This window comes from Cololabis saira, chromosome 1, assembly GCF_033807715.1.
Source record: "Cololabis saira isolate AMF1-May2022 chromosome 1, fColSai1.1, whole genome shotgun sequence".
Lineage (NCBI taxonomy): Eukaryota > Metazoa > Chordata > Actinopteri > Beloniformes > Belonidae > Cololabis > Cololabis saira.
Genome location: NC_084587.1, coordinates 17597487 through 17613806, shown reverse-complemented (window position 1 = coordinate 17613806; position 16320 = coordinate 17597487). Strand labels below are relative to the sequence as shown.

General features: G+C 41.6%; 1 protein-coding gene across 6 annotated transcripts in view; it reads right to left on the bottom strand.

The window, feature by feature from the left end:
* si:dkey-92j12.5 (multiple PDZ domain protein) overlaps window positions 1-16320 on the bottom strand; it is a 70643-nt gene that overhangs the window by 2395 nt on the left and 51928 nt on the right. For 4 of the 6 annotated variants that reach the window (XM_061715186.1, XM_061715446.1, XM_061715335.1 and 1 more), the window contains 17 exons: window positions 15934-16033; window positions 14902-15110; window positions 14059-14150; window positions 13832-13955; window positions 13484-13576; window positions 8505-8579; window positions 8073-8408; window positions 7834-7917; window positions 7553-7746; window positions 4347-4494; window positions 4186-4257; window positions 3933-4056; window positions 3180-3220; window positions 2851-2973; window positions 2539-2643; window positions 427-530; window positions 102-225 (listed from right to left, as the gene is read on the bottom strand). In XM_061715186.1, coding sequence (XP_061571170.1) covers window positions 102-225; window positions 427-530; window positions 2539-2643; window positions 2851-2973; window positions 3180-3220; window positions 3933-4056; window positions 4186-4257; window positions 4347-4494; window positions 7553-7746; window positions 7834-7917; window positions 8073-8408; window positions 8505-8579; window positions 13484-13576; window positions 13832-13955; window positions 14059-14150; window positions 14902-15110; window positions 15934-16033 — 2148 coding nt within the window. The remainder of the gene's footprint in view (window positions 1-101; window positions 226-426; window positions 531-2538; window positions 2644-2850; window positions 2974-3179; window positions 3221-3932; window positions 4057-4185; window positions 4258-4346; window positions 4495-7552; window positions 7747-7833; window positions 7918-8072; window positions 8409-8504; window positions 8580-13483; window positions 13577-13831; window positions 13956-14058; window positions 14151-14901; window positions 15111-15933; window positions 16034-16320) is intronic. The other 2 variants (XM_061715328.1, XM_061715361.1) reach the window with 2 other exon arrangements.

The window sequence follows — 16320 nt, the reverse complement described above, 5'->3', positions numbered from 1 at the left end:
TCATCTTAGTCACAATAAAGGACAAAAACCCAATGTTGTGAAGCTGATAACGCACAATTATAATATCTGTTTGAAAACCATATTTGGGCGGCTTCCCTCACCTTGTCGAAGATAGTTTTGACGTATATCGGCAGGTCTCCGTGAGGGCTGCCGAACCCTCCTACGATGCTGAATCCCAGGCCTAGCGAGCCTCTCTCCAGGGTGATGGTCTTATACACGCGAGTACTGCGAGGAGAATGTAAAACAACAGATGCTCAATGCTGCGTACGCCCGGAGGCACGTCTTTGAAAGTACAATTTCCATTAACTTTGTAGTAAAGCCATCTGCTGTCATCCTTTTGTCCTAACTTACTGATTAAAGCACAAGAAAAACCAAAGTAGGATCATAAATAACAATACCTGGAGACTTTCAGAAACAGATCCTTACCCCAGGTTGTTGTGAAAGCAGGTCAGACTGCCGGGTCGGCCCGATGATGTGTCAGGCAGGCTGCTGTGAACCTCGGTGCTGCATCCATCAAAACTCGCTGTCACCTAGTCACAGACACGCAAAAACACCCTCAGGGCGGGTTTTAACACTTTATGCAGCACCGTGAGGAGAATGTTGGCACTCTAAATATTCATATTCTGGCCCATCAGGATGCTGTGCGATTGGTTCATTCAGTCTGCAGTGGATGACAACAGTAAGTCAGGCTGGGAGGACATGAAGAAACAGACGGAGACAGCAATAATCCTCAGGGGGACTGGCAGGTTTCCTGAGATGCTTTCCAGCCAAGTAAGTTTAAATTACAGCACATATGTGTACCTCAAAGAAAGTCTATTGGTGGGCCTTAGTGATCTTCTCTCCACAACTCTTTCAGCTAATGACGAAAAATTGTCTTTGAGCTGTTTTTCTTAGTTTTCGTGTCCAAAACACAACATAAAGTTAGTAAGAGTAATATTTGTTATATTATATATATATATATATATATATATATATATATATATATATATATATATATATATATATATATATATATATATATATATATATATATATATATATATTTATAAACTGACTTTCTCTTTAAAGATGGCATAGAGGAACAGGAGAAAGTATATGAACGCCCTGGAATTAAATAGTTTTTTTGTGTTTTTATTGAGCGCACCCATTGAACTTTCACAGTGCTTGTCTGGTCTTTGTAAGAGGTATCTGCTGATGTGAACCCTGTCTTATGAGAAGGAGTTCTTAAAAGGCACGATTATTGATCTGTATAATTACATAACGATTAGCAGACGCTTTTATCCACAGCGACTTAGAACAGAGGAATACAATCAAGTCAGAGGAACATTGTGAAATTAAATAAAAGTTGAACTATTGAGAAGAATACTCTGCACTATTTACGGTGCAAAAAGAGTACCGCTAAAAGGATAACTCCAACTTGGACACGTGGCCTCAGAGCCTGGGCCACTTACCAGGAGGAGGAAGTTCTCGCTTGAAGTCCGAAGGAGGAGGCTCAACCAGTTTTCAACTTCAACGGCCACTTGCTTTTCACTCAGCACTGTAACTGTTTCATGAATGGTTTCAACAAACTAAATCATGATTTTATGTGCGTTATCAGTTTAACCACATTTTGTCTATCTATAAACGTCACTTAGACGTCAAGAAGACCGCCTTAAAACCAAACTAACAGCAAATGCAAAAAAAGGTCACAGCTTGCCAACATCAAAACACCATCCTAGTATTGAAGTACGGCGGAGGGAGCGTCATTATTGGGATTTTCTTCATTGACTCAGACCCTTGATCACTTTCCATCATCAAGGGTTGAAGATAGAAGAGGTTAAGAGACGTACTGAAGTAACTCCAACACAGAAAGGCTTCAGCAGGAGAACATTTTCGAAAAGGACCAGTCAGAGCTCCATCCTTAATCCTGTAGAAATGTCACGAAATTACCTCAAGGAAGCCGTCCAACAAGACATCCTATAAATGTGTGGGAGCTGATGTCGTCTTGGAGGGTGGAATGGTCCAAAAGCCCTCCTGAATATTGTGCAGGTTGTGAAAAGCAGTTGGAACAGAGGGTTCACTACTATTCCCTCCAGCATTGTAAATGTTTATTGGCTGCATTTACATAACGTGAGACATTCCAGCTGTCTGTGCATCAGTTTAAGCACATTGTGTCTGTGTATAGTTGTTACTTGGATAAAGATCTGATCATATTTTACAGCAAATTTATGCAAAAAACAAAAAAAATAAAAGTTCACATACTTTTTCTTACCAGTGTACATGTAAAGAACAGCTGACATTTCAATTTACTTAATTTTTTCTCCTTTGCTGCACAAATCTTTCTTTAGGCTTAATCCCTGTTTTCACGCAAGTTCTTTTCCATGCTTAAACCTTAATTCAGTGCACAGAAATGCTCATGTGGGTTTTTATGATAAGCTTATGAGACATTCCTGTCTTCCCTTCCCAGAAGAAAAAGTCTAACGTGAGCATTTTTACACAGAAACTTGCAGCCTGACAGCCGTCATGCATCAACTGCTCTCCGTCTCGCAGTGACACTACCTCCAGACTGATGTTTCCGGTGGCGCTCTTCAGCAGGGCTCCGGCGTGGTCATGAGTCATTCCCTCTGTAGACACATCATTGATGCTGAGGATCCTGTCTCCTGTCTGGATGACACAAAGCACACGCATAACTGGACACTTATACAAACGATACACAGTGAGGAAACTGTGTTGAATCTTCTAAACTCTACTGAAAAATGATTTTAACTTAATCTGAAGCCATCTACATGCAGCTCCGCTTCTGCATCACTTCATGATTTGAGTCACCAGCACATAATGGATAAGACAAACACATACGTGGACATCGCTCACCTGTATTTTCTGTGTTTTGGCAGCCAGTCCATTGGTATCCATGGCAGCAATAAAAAGAGGTACGTTGCCATGGGGACTGCCCATTCCTCCGGCTACACTGAGGCCCAGAGATCCACATGGACCCTGCGGAGACGCCACACACACATGACAGCATGTTGGGGACTTGTGAGACAACCGACAGTAAAAACAACGAAGAAGGTCCAGTCCATAAATCAGGGAACTGTATGTTTAATTTCAACGCTGTCTCTAAAAGTAGAACAATATATTAGGAGTCACAACCAAAGCCACTAATAAAAATGGTTATTGATTGCTTTTCAGCATCGTCTTACCTTTTGTATTATTACTTTTCGGATCTTAGAGTTTTGAATAGCTGAAAATGATACAAGAGTAAAACAATAAATAAATTAAAAAAAACAGAAAAAATTACATTTACTCAGAGCAAACTGTTTAACTTAATGATTCTCTTCTAAACCCCAAACTAGACTTATGTATCATATACCTAGGTCTTAAATGATCTGGACAATGACAGTTTTTATGATTTTATGCACCACCACAGTGGTGTTCAAATGAAACAATCAAGTTGTGAAGAGCAGACTCTCGGCCTTGATTTATGAATTCCAACAGTTTTAAGTGAAAAAACGCTAAGGAATATTTTAACAAAGTGACACAGTTGTAAATACAACATTTAGACAGGAAATTCAATCTATTGTCTATTGTCACTTTCCTGCTCTTGATATCAGTGGTTTGTTGTAATCGGTTGACAATGATACTCCTCCTTTCTCTAAAGTATTCCCGACTACCGATGATGTTGTGAAGGTTTTTTTATTCAATAATGAAATTATTCTGCTTTAGTTGTCTTCTGTGGTCTTCCAGCCCTGTTAATGTTGCAATTTCTTTCTTTTAAAAACTTATAAAATTGTTAATTTAGCCACCCTTAAGGCTTTTTGCCATCTGTCCTGCAGAGTTTTTTTTTCAGCCTAATGGTGGCATCCATTGAGGAGGTTTAAAAAGGAAAAGTGAGAAAAACTCCATCATTGTCCAGATAATTGCTGACCAGCCGGGAGGTTACTGGGCTTGCTTACTGTAACTTCCTGCTCTGTTTTGTGTCTCCCTCTGGTGGCCGAAGGACACATCGCATCCACTTGTGGGCGTCAGAGTGGAACAATCGGAGTCTTCGCTCTGGATAAAACATAACTTAAAGAATTCCTATGTTCAGAAAATATCATTGTTAAAATAGCATATTGGAGCAACAGTTAGGCTACAGACTACAGTAAAGTAAAGTTGATCATTACTAAGTCAGGATATGCTCAGTTATTAACTCTCTTGGCTTTTTACCTGACTCTGCTGTGAATACTGCAGCCCGGCTTTAAAGCGGGCCACCTCCAGGTGAACTGCACCGCTGCAACACTGAGAGAACATCGAAACCAAGGAGTCACAAAAAAAAAAATGCATATAAGCGTATGGATCAGTGTTTGTGTATGAACTGAATATCTGACCTGTAGAAGCTTTTGTGCACGATCTTGCGATGCTGCACGGACGTCCTCCCCGTTGATTGAAAGAATCTGGTCCCCGAGCAACAGCCTGCCGTCTGAATCTGCTGCTCCTCCTCTGATGATGTCTGACACAAAGATTCCTGTGTCATTGCTGTTAAGAGAGAACAGAGGTCAACCGTTATGGATCCACCATTAGAGAATACGGTCCATTTGGTGACCTGTAAGGCCGACGTTTCACATGATGTCACACTGGACCGCTAATTCGTCTGTTAGCAGGATGCAGTTCAGTAATCCCTCATAGAGGTGGAACATGAGTACAGTAAGAACCCATTAAAAGCAGTTATCTGAGCCAAGGTCAGCACTGAAATTGAGTTGAGGTAAATGTAGCTTTTTTAAAGGGGACCTATTATGGCATCTAATACCTATTTTAAACAGGCCTTGATTGTCTTAAAAACAAGCTTTTGATTGTTTTGCTAAATAAATTAGAAATTCAGCCTCTAAACCATGTCTTTATCATCACAGTCTCTAACCTCATTATCTATGCGGGATTTTGAGTGGGCGGGGAGGCTATAATAATGAGGCACTGTGCTGATTGGCTGTCTGAATGACGCGATACACCGCTACGAAAAAATGGCGGAAGCTCCGGCCGGCGGAGTTACACCGTGTCATAACTGCATGCGATGCGAGTGAGCGTCAGCGACGAAATCAATTCCATTGCTTTATTTTCAATTGGACTGTTCTAACTGGCCGCGAGGGACGCAGCGCTGCGCAGCGCAACGCGATGCGGCGCGCCGTTTTGAGCTGAACATTTGTCGGATGCAGGCTTCTATTTTCTTCCTGTCGCTCGTGTTGAAAGCCGGTTGAAAGCGCTGTAGGAAACGGTCATTGACGCGGAACGGCTGGTCCAGTTAGTTGAAATGAGAAGTTATCTCTATGATACCTCCTCATTTCACTACAAAAACCTGAATAAAGTGGCAGCTGGCTGGAGGGAGATGGACAGAGAGCGTCCGATGTCACGCAGTGCGACGTGATAGTCGGACGCTCACATGCAGTTAGAACACGGTGTTATAGTTGTGGGCGTGGTTTGCATTTTGGTTATGTAACAAAAGGGAGCAGAATCTGAACGGCTCGTGGAAGCCACATCACACTGGAGGGCTCATCCGGACGGCTGTACAGACCCTGCAGAATTTGGTTGCTTTCCTCCTTCTCTGAGTTGGCAGGCTGAGGGGAGACCACTTTATATATGTTAAAGCAAGAGAAAAAAGTGTTTTTCATAATAGGTCCCCTTTAACATTTGACAATTTTCACAAACTTGCGTCAAGTTTGCTTCAGCTTTCCACTCGTCCAGCTTTCAACAACCTGCTAATCAAAGTCCTGATGACCTGAGGTTCATTTAACAAATGTGGTTTCAGCCTGGAGGAGGCCTGTCTGCTCATTTTTTAGAAAAGCTGACATTGTTGGTTCACTTTAAATAAATGACAGAAAATTGGCAAGTGTTTTTTTTTCCTGAAATATAAATCATGTCACATTTTGGCAACAACAGCATGCTGGTTATGCCAAATAACTGTCCACGTCACTCAAATGGATTTTTCATAAACTCCACAAGAAAAAAACAAAACAGTAAACCCAAAATGTAATCAACTAATTTTCATTGCGATGCCTTCACACCTAGTATTAAAACAACTAACATACATTCTAAGAGGTAAAGTTGAAGAATTTAATGACATGTGGTCACCCTTTTTACATTTTATGGACAATCTGCCCAATGATTCTCATGAACAAAGATTAGATGATAGTTAATTGCTGTTTATTTTCAATGCCCCTTTTCTTGTGACTTTGCTGTTCTTATACAGGAAATGGGCTAATTAGGGCCCAAGCACTTACAGTGCGAAGGCCCTATTGTATCTGTAGGAGTTCTCGTTTTTATTTTTCTTCCGGCGAAATGAGGGCCTTTTTGCCCCCCCCAAACGTGCCCCAAAAGTCACCAAATTTTGCTCGCAAGCCAGGCCTGGCAAAAAATTTGATATTTAATGGTTTGCATTAATGGGCGTGGCCTAATGGCTCAACAGCGCCCCCTAGAAAACCACAATACGGTTTGGCATACATGCACGAAAATCGGTACACACCTGTATCATGTCGCAACTTAAAGAAAAGTCTCTTGGCGCCATGGCCGAAACCGAACAGGAAGTCGGCCATTCCGAATTAATTGTGTAATTTCGGCACAATTTATGCCATTTCTTCAGCCGGTCTGCGAACCGTAATGTGCATCCAGGTGTGTTATACATCAACATGTGCGTCTCAATCCTGCGACGATGGGCATTACTTTTCTCAGTCAAAAGCGTTACCGTGGCGACGATAGACGCCAAAAAGCGCGTCCCCCCTTCTTCTGATTGGTCCATATTTGATAGTTCCTACTTTCTGCCATAACTTTTGAATGGTTTGACATAAGGAGTCGTGGGTGGTGTCATCTGACTCGGTTTTGAGTACTTCACCTCCATTGGTGCAAATTAGGCCCGCCCCCTCTTCTGATTGGTCGATATGTGATAGTTCCTATTTTCTGCTATAACTTTTGAATGGTTTGACATAAAGATTCATGGGTGGTGTCATCGGACTATGTTTTGACTCCTTCACCTTAATTGGTGCAAATTAGGCCCGCCCCTTTTTCTGATTGGTCGATATGTGATAGTTCCTATTTTCTGCCATAACTTTTGAATGGTTTGACATAAAGATTCATGGGTGGTGTCATCGGACTTAGTTTTGAGTCCTTGACCTTTATTGGTGAAAATTGCACGCGCGAGGGCCCGTTCATCGCTGCTTGCAGCTTTAATTGTAATTGCAATTGACAAATGTATTGTATTGTATGTATATATGTATTTATACCTGAATCTTTTTTTTTCTTCTTTTTTTCCCCTTGAGTTAAGTCCTTTTATTTTCTTTATCTTCTTTTATTCTTTACTTTTGATTATTATTACTATTCATTTCATGTATTCACATATTTTCTGTCGAGTACTTTTACTGAGGACCTTGGGGGGGGGGGGGGGGGGGGGGTGTTTTTGGGCTTGTTGTTATGAATGTTTTGTATGTTGGTTATTTGAGAGAAAATCAATAAACAGAATTTGAAAAAAAAAAAAAAAAACGAATTTTCATCGCAAGGCAGTAATGCATGGCTTTCTTGCACCCTTTTTTTTTGAAAGGCATCAGGACCACACCTCTTCCCCACAGTGGTAAAGCCCAGTCCTCCTGCAGGACGAGGCCTGAGCTCCAGACTGAACACGTCCCACAGGTCCTCCTCCCTGTAGGCCTCCTGGTGCCTGAAGACGCAGAGCCGAACACGCTGGGTGGTGAGCCGCAGCACGGCGATGGCCTCGTCATGTGTGGCCTGCCGCAGGTCGATGCCATTAACCTACAAGAGTGAGGCAAACAGCATAAAACTGAATGAATGACATATTACTAGAACATAGACAAGTGGACATATGTGCACATATTTAACCTCTAATATTTGGTCTCCAGCTTGCAGTCGACCATCTCTCTGTGCCGCTCCACCATCATTCACTTCATGGACTATCACTGCCCCCTGGTGTAAAAAAGGTAGATTACTCCTTCTTACAAAAAAAAACCCCATAAATGATATCTACTAGAGATTGACTAATAAGAGGTTGTAAAGTGTGATTACTAGATTAAAAACTTGATGTATTACTGGAACATTATGTCTTAGTTTTCTGCTCTCACCAGTAGAGTGTCGCATCCTCCTACAATGCTGAGGCCTAGGCCTAAATTTCCTTTACAAATCTCGACGGTAGTTTCCCTTCCAGCCACAACGGAGCAGCTCAAGGGGTCAGGAGTTGTGGGACAGGTGCCGAGTGAAACGGAGGCCTCCACTGGAGATGTCTGGGCGGTACTGAGAGATGAAGAGGTGGCAGTGGAGGCCTGAACAACGTTTGAGGAAGCAGCCGGCAGAGGGGAGAGTAATGCAGGGGGAGGTAGAGAGGACGAGAAAGAAGGACGCTGAGAAGGGGTGATGGAGAGTTTGACAGTGACCCGGTGCTTGAGAATCAAACCGGAGACCTGGATACAAAGAGGACAGTTGAGTCAGAAAATCATTAAGCCGACATGACCCTGATGCCTTTGTGTGAAAGAAACTGTGCTGAAGCGCGTGTGAACCTTTTCCACCGACAGTCCAGCCACAGGTTCTTCCCCAACTGCCACGATTCTGTCTCCAACCTTTATCCTGCCATCCTACATGCAGAAAAGCAATGAATAAAAATGCTGGCAGGCAAACTTCACAAAATGGACAGTGTTACAGACAGATGGAGTTGTGATAAGATTAAAAATCAAACACACCCTCTGGACATATATGTGCTAAAGTGCTGCCTGGGGCATTTATATGAACGCGTATTAGCACATGACAGCCTGTCTTTAAATTATGACAACAACCCTTTTGGTCAAATCTTGGTTAAATGATTCCAAACCAAACCCATCCTATTAGAGTTCACAGCTCAGTGTACTATATATTTTAATTATTTTAATTATTAAAATGTTCATTTCTAGCAGAAAATAGATTTTCTTATGTTATGTCACAAACATTTATTTCCATACACATTCGCTTTCTTTTTTATTTTTGTCCCGATCATGTATTGATGGAGGGGTGGGAACACTGCTTAAAATCTACCCCAGCACTTCCCAAAGATTTTCACAGGAGTTTAGGTTTGAACTCCTAATTTTCACGCGTGAAAATTAAGTATATTGGCCACTGAAACATTCTTCCATAATTTGAGCACAAGCCTGTGGGGGAAATGTTCATTCAGTAAATCCATGTGGTCATTTTTCATTTTTTTGGCCACATAACACTGCTAAACCTAAGGTTGTCCAACTGAAATAATCCCAGATCATAATACTGCCTCCACAGGTTTGTATTGTAGACGGAAGGCATGATGGGTGCTTCACTGTATGAGCTGCTCCTCTTGTTCTGATGCACACTTCACTCTATAAGATGGTAAATCTGGAGCCATCGAATCACATGACCTTTTCCTTTCGTTCCAAAGTACAATCTTTGTGCATCTGAGCAAATATTCTTCTCATTAGCCTCACTGATGAGTAGTTTTTAAATACAGTGGCTAAGCATCTCTTTGGACCTAACTATACTTTGTTTTGGACAGTCCTGTTCTCAATGTTAGTAGTTTCAGGAATCTTCTTGGTTGTTTCGTTTGCTTGGTGCACACGAACAATACAAATAAACCATCTTTTCTATGCACAATCTGTCTTTGTTGTTTCAGAAATGAAAAGTCAGCTGAGTGTAGTGTAGTCCATTGATTGATTGATTGATTGATTGATTGATTGATTGATTGATTGATTGACTGATTGATTGATTGATTGGAAGTTGGTGGTGATACGGGACAGGTTGAACTATGTAATGGTCAGTGGTTTCCAATTTGGCTCCTTTTTCCTTTAGTACATACATGCTTTCTGATTCATTAAAGTTGAATTATTCTTTATCTGCCTGCCTCTGCTTGTGTGTCTACATTAGTTCTAGATCTAAAATCGACATCATTTAGGACTCAAAAACAAAAACTTGAAGAAAAGTTAAATGGGATGACGAGAAAAAAATAAAGTTTGGCCATAATGAGCGGAGATGTGTTTGGAGCAGTAAAGATGAAACATTTGGGGCCCCGGATAGCTCAGTGGGGGTTGAGCGGGTGCCATTTACAAAGGCTATTGCTGTTGTGCAGGCTTGTGCAGGTTCTAATCCCAGCCTGTTGCTCTTTCCTGCATGTCTTCCCCCCTCTCTCAATACCATTTCCTGGCCACCTCTTTAAAAAACATGAAACATTTCCGCCAACAAACTGCAGCAAGTGCAAATCTCGGTGGCAGTGAAATAACTCAATTTGACTTTTTGCTTCCAGTGGAAATACTAGAATGCACAAGTTTATAAAATACTTAAGAACACTACCTCAGGTTGCTACAGTAGAACTTTGAACCATCAGCTAGACGGCTGCTATAGAGTTTGATTTTCCACTAGGACAGTTACCCGAAGGACTCATCAAACCGAGTTGCAGAATCGATAAAACAGGCTTATATTTAACTTTTGGAACGGCCTCCTGAAACTTCTGACCCAAAGCCTTGTTAAATTTAATGGACCGTGCTAAAGTAGCAGCAAAATCTACAAATTCTGCCAAGAAGACTGGCCAAAAAGTCAGGAATCTTGTTTCTGGCAACCAGCCATGTTGTATCTTGCCAAGGGACATTCATTCTTATTTAAGGAGGGCCGTGTGTATATTTTTGAACTTTTAAATACAATTTGCATCTGATTTTACAAAACAGAATTAAAACTTTTGCTTCTAATTTCTTTATTAAAATTTTTTGTTTTGTTTTTTATTTCTTCATTAACATTTTTTTGCAGTCTTTCTGCCCCAGAAATGGATTTGTGAAAGAAATCTCTGAAAGCGCAATATCATCCTGACAAGTATATATCTACCTCATATGAAGCAGAAGATAATGAATTTATTGATGAAAATATATGAAATAGAGCCACAACAATACATTCCAGATTTAAATGTATAATACATGTATAATACCCATCATCATGTGTGTGTGGGTTTCATCCAGATTAAAAGTGGATAACTTTTGTAAACTTTTTTTTTTAAACAGGCAAACAGCATGGGAAGTTCAGTAGGGTCCGGTATGGCATTTTCTATGTTTATACATTTTATAAAATGGTCTCATTAAACCGAACCAAACTGTACCATTTTTGGGCCCCCGTTGTTTGTTGGTTCATATAAAAATGGCACAGTAGGGTAATAAGCTACTGGCGTCATATGATACAATCCGTTGATTGGCAGACAGAAAACGTCACTACCCACGACAAAAGCAAGCACAGAAAACTAGCACATTTGTAAAGACTCTTCGCTGCCCCCAATATTCTCCCAAACAACGTGGCATGGATCGTACATACGAAGTATCAAAAGCAAAGCGTAACAAAAACCAGCTGCTGGATGACCTCCATTGTTGCTGTTGGTAGCGTCTCTACGGCAGCTTCGCTTTTGGTGTCTTCAAACTACTATGACGCCAAGCCAGGCATTTGGTCTACAACCCACATGGGCCATGGAGGTCCGACTTGCAGTGGAAACGCACACCTGAATTGACTGGACCATTCTAAATCGTACCGAACTGTACCGGACCGTACCAAACTACTCAGTGGAGATGGGGCTTTACGTTCTCACTATTATGGGCCCTAAATGGGAAGCCTATGGTTTCCAAAATATAAACGGCCCATAAAAGATTCAAGTGTACTAAATGGCAACAGGCTAAGAAAGGTGAAAATTGTGTGGATCCGGTATAGTTTCAGTAACATTAGAAAATGGGGAGTGGTAGTCTAGTGGCTACAGAGGTGGGTTCAAGCCCCAGAATGGCAACCAAGATGAACCACCTTGGGCCCCTGAGCAAGACCTTAACCCTAATTGCTCCCTGTGTGTTTGTTGTCTCAGATGTAAGTCACTTTAGATAAAAGTGTCTGCTAAATGACAGTATTATTAGGGCCCGAGCACTGTATCTGTAGGAATTTTTCTCGTTCTGGTTTTTGTTTTTCTCGTTCTGGTTTTTCTTCCGACGAAAGGAGGGCCTTTTTGCCCCCCTAAACGTGACCCAAAAGTCACCTAATTTTACACGCAAGCCAAGCCTGGCGAAAAATTTGATATTTAATGGTTTGCATTAATGGGCGTGGCAAAATGGCTCAACAGCGCCCCCTAGAAAACTTTGGTGCCTCAAGCCCCACAATACGGTTTGACATACATGCACGAAAATCGGTACACACCTGTATCATGTTGCAACTTAAAGAAAAGTGCCATGGCTGAAACCGAACATGAAGTCGGCCATTTTGAATTAATCGTGTAATTTTGGCGAAATTTATGCCATTCCTTCGGCAGTTAATGCGGCCCGAACCGTAACGTGCACCCAGGTGTGTTATACATCAAAATGTGCGTCTCCATCCTGCGACAACGCGCATTACTTTTCTCAGTCAAAAGCGTTACCATGGCGACGATAGACGCCAAAAAGCATGCCCCCCCTTCATCTGATTGGTCAATATTTGATAGTTCCTATTTTCTACCATAACTTTTGAACGGGTTGTGATAAAGACATGTGGGTAGTGTCATCGGACTCGGTATTGAGTACTTGACCTTCATTGGCATGAATTAGCCCCGCCCCTTCTTCTGATTGGTCAATATTTGATAGTCCCTATTTTCTGGCATAACTTTTGAATGGTTTCACATAAAGACTCATGGGTGGTGTCATCGGACTCGGTATTGAGTACTTGACCTTCATTGGCATGAATTAGCCCCGCCCCTTCTTCTGATTGGTCAATATTTGATAGTCCCTATTTTCTGGCATAACCTTTGAATGGTTTGACATAAAGACTCATGGGTGGTGTCATCAGACTTGGTTTTGAGTACTTGACCTTCATTGGCATGAATTAGCCCCGCCCTTCTTCTGATTGGTCAATATTTGATAGTTCCTACTTTCTGCCATAACTTTTGAATGGTTTGATATAAAGAGTCGTGGGTGGTGTCATCGAACTCAGTTTTGAGTATTTGACCTTCATTGGCATGAATTAGCCCTGCCCCTTTTTCTGATTGGTCGATATGTGATCGTTCCTATTTTCTGCAATAACTTTTGAATGGTTTGACATAAAGACTCGTGGGTGGTGTCATCGAACTCAGTTTTGAGTCCTTGAACATGATTGCTGAAAATTAGCCCCGCCCCTTCATCTGATTGGTAGATATCTGATAGTTCCTACTTTCTGCCATAACTTTTGAATGGTTTGATATAGAGAGTCGTGGCTGGTGTCATCCGCTAAATGTCCAGGCCTGAAGACATCTACATGCAAGTCATACAAGCGCTTCCACGGCAGCACGCCTGAACGTGCACAAGGGTGCGAGGGCCCGTTCATCGCTGCTTGCAGGTTTATTTATCATTATTATTATTAAATGAACCTGTTTTGCTCCACCGAAGGTCCAGGTAGATCTCATTCAGAATCCATATGGGGAAACACAGGCAGGGCCTCCATTTACAGCCCACTTACTTCATGTGGAGCCCACATGAACTAAAAGGCTGGGTGGATATATTAACAGCGGAAGATGGTGTCTTACCTTACTGGCAATGCCATGCTTAATCAGGGATCTGACCAAAACTCCTGTTCTGGAACCATCTTCTTCAAGGCAAAGACCCAGACCTAAATGATCCTAGAGAGTTGATTTGATGACAAAGTACAAATTTGATCCATAAGTGACAGAAGTAGCAGCACTATAAAAACTGTTTATTAGGTTGAATTTATAGTCATCTTGGACGGTCATTATGCTTTCCCCTTGTATTGAGACTTTTTTGTCAGTATCTGCTATGACTTTACTGGTTGATTGACCTTGAAGTCAAACATTTGCAGCTTGAGGCGTGATGTTGGTTAAAAGCCAGCTGTGACTACGGTAGTGAAGGTTTTGTACCTGAGGAAGGACGACGTGCTTGACATCTCTGGACAATCCTCCAGACTCCACAGTTTCTGGCCTGGAGTCAACTGTGTCCTCGTAACTTCCTCTGATTTCCTTGACCGATTTACCACCTTTATTTCTAGTTAAACAACACAAAGTAGCCTTGAGCGACACAGAAAAACTTATTTTTTTTCAGTGAAAATGTTACACAACATGTAAATGCAGCTTGAAAGTCATGTTACCGGATGAGAACGATCTTGACTTTTGATGGAGCGTTGTTGATGATGGTGGTGGCATTTTGGTGACTTCGGCCATACAATATCTGGCCATTAATCTGGAAAAAAAAAAGCATGGTGTCATGCTCTTCGGTTAAAGCATTTGGTTAAAACCCTTGAAAATAAAGTGGTGAGAAAATGTTTGTGAACCACTTGGCACTAAGTGGATTTCTGCATCAATTTACCATAAAATGTGGCATCATCTTCATCTGAGTCACAATAATAGACAAACACAACGTGCCTAAGCTGGTAACACAAGAAAAATCTTCGAATTTCTGGTGTCTTTGCTCACGCTACCCACATTCACATCGCTGAAGGAAAAAGTTTGAGTCTACAGACTAATTACTTTAATGAAAACTAATTGGAGACAGTGGCTCACACTACTGACTCACAGTGATTCCACAGAGATGAGTTTGGGGGTTTGGCTTAGAAATACATTGGGTGATAAAGGATGCTCAAACATAATTTGGGTGTCTTTAATAATGATACTATTAATTATAATCTTTTGTATGTTATCAGCTTAGCTACATTATGTATTATTGTGACTCAGATAAAGATTGATGTAGAAAAAAGGGTTCATATACTTTTCTTTTCCCTGTATTTTTGCCTGTGTGCTCACAAAGGTTCAAACACATCTTAATTTCTCTCATCTTTATTTATTGTCCTTTCTCTGCTCTGCTTTGAAGTTCTCATCTGATTTCCTTCTTCGATTCCATCACTAAGTTCCTAAATGCTTCCTGATTCCTTCTAGGCCTGTTTAATAGAAAACTATCCCACCAAATGCACTACTTTTCACTATCTCTCTCTTACCTCTAAAAGTTCATCCCCAACCTGTATCCGCCCATCCAACCCCACAGGCCCTTGAGGGTCGATTGCTGCCACGTTGACGCTCATCCGGGCCCTGGAGCCGTCGTCGTTGGCCGCCAGGCTGATGCCCAGACCGGTAGCTGCAGGGTCCTTCTCCAGCTCTATCATGTGGAGCTTCCCTGTCAGACTGCCATAGCGCTGAAGCATCTTTTCTAGGGAAGAGGGAATAATAAAACAGGAGGTTGTTAGTAGGAGAATATGATAGGTCAGTTACATACGACATGACTGACACATAAAGACACATGGAGAAGCATTACACCCTGAAGGACAAAATGTGTGTGTGTGTGCATAATTTGGGATGATAAAGCTTTTACCATTTTGTAACGTTTCCATTCCCTTTTGCAATGAGAATATCAAGCAGTGAAGGGTATTCATTTATAATTGTCCCATTCCGCCTACAAATGTGTTAAGGGTAGAGTATAAAACAGTATGGGCTTCTCATTGGCCGTCTGAGGGAACATAGATTGTGGGTTTTGCCGGTAACGCACTAAAATTCCTCCAGATTCAGACTGCAATACTGTGCTCTGTCGAGCCAGAAATATGTACATCCCTTCCATTCTTTCTTTGAGGAATATTGCTTTTAAGGATTTCATCTTCTTTTTCGAGCATTTCTTGAGATCCTGCACCCATCTTTGCTGCAAAGGCTCAGCTTTTCATGGATGTTTTATTAGTGAATCATCATTTCAGTCAACTGTTCACATTGTTGTGGACCTGAAATTCAGATTACGGACTAGAAAAAAAGATCTGATTTGATCCAACCCTCGGCCTATAGGCAGCTGGCTTCATGTGTACATGGCATTAAAATAATTTCAAGCCATGCTTCAAATCTGACAAGTTGACAGTTTAGGTTTTTGTAGGGTAACGGCATCAGCTTGTTATCTTGCAGAGGAAGTGCATGTGTGGAGCCGGCTGTCCCTCTGGGCTTTGTACGATCACTATTTATGCCTATGTGACGTTTTTATGATGCACACTTACTCCGGCTGGTGTCATCCCCATCTCCAGCCGCCGTCTTTACTGGTCTTGTGACATTAATGGGGCTTCTCCGATCCATTCTATCGGAAGTTGGCGATGGTGCCTTGGGAGAAGTTTTGCATTATTGAAAAGGCAGAGTTTGGGATGCCTCAGGGGTCCTTCAGGCATGAGTCGGATGACCCCTGAGGCTTGTTCAGAGCGCTTGATGAAGCAAAGGGAAAAACTGACGAACAAGATGAATTAATGAACGCGGTTTTAATGTCAGCTAAAAATAACATGAAAGATGACCAGAATCATGCATTATTTTGTAGCAAACTTACAAAGTGCATGGTAAATTAACTTCAAAAGAATGCACTGTCTATTTAGAGTTGTGCATCTCCATCAAAGAGA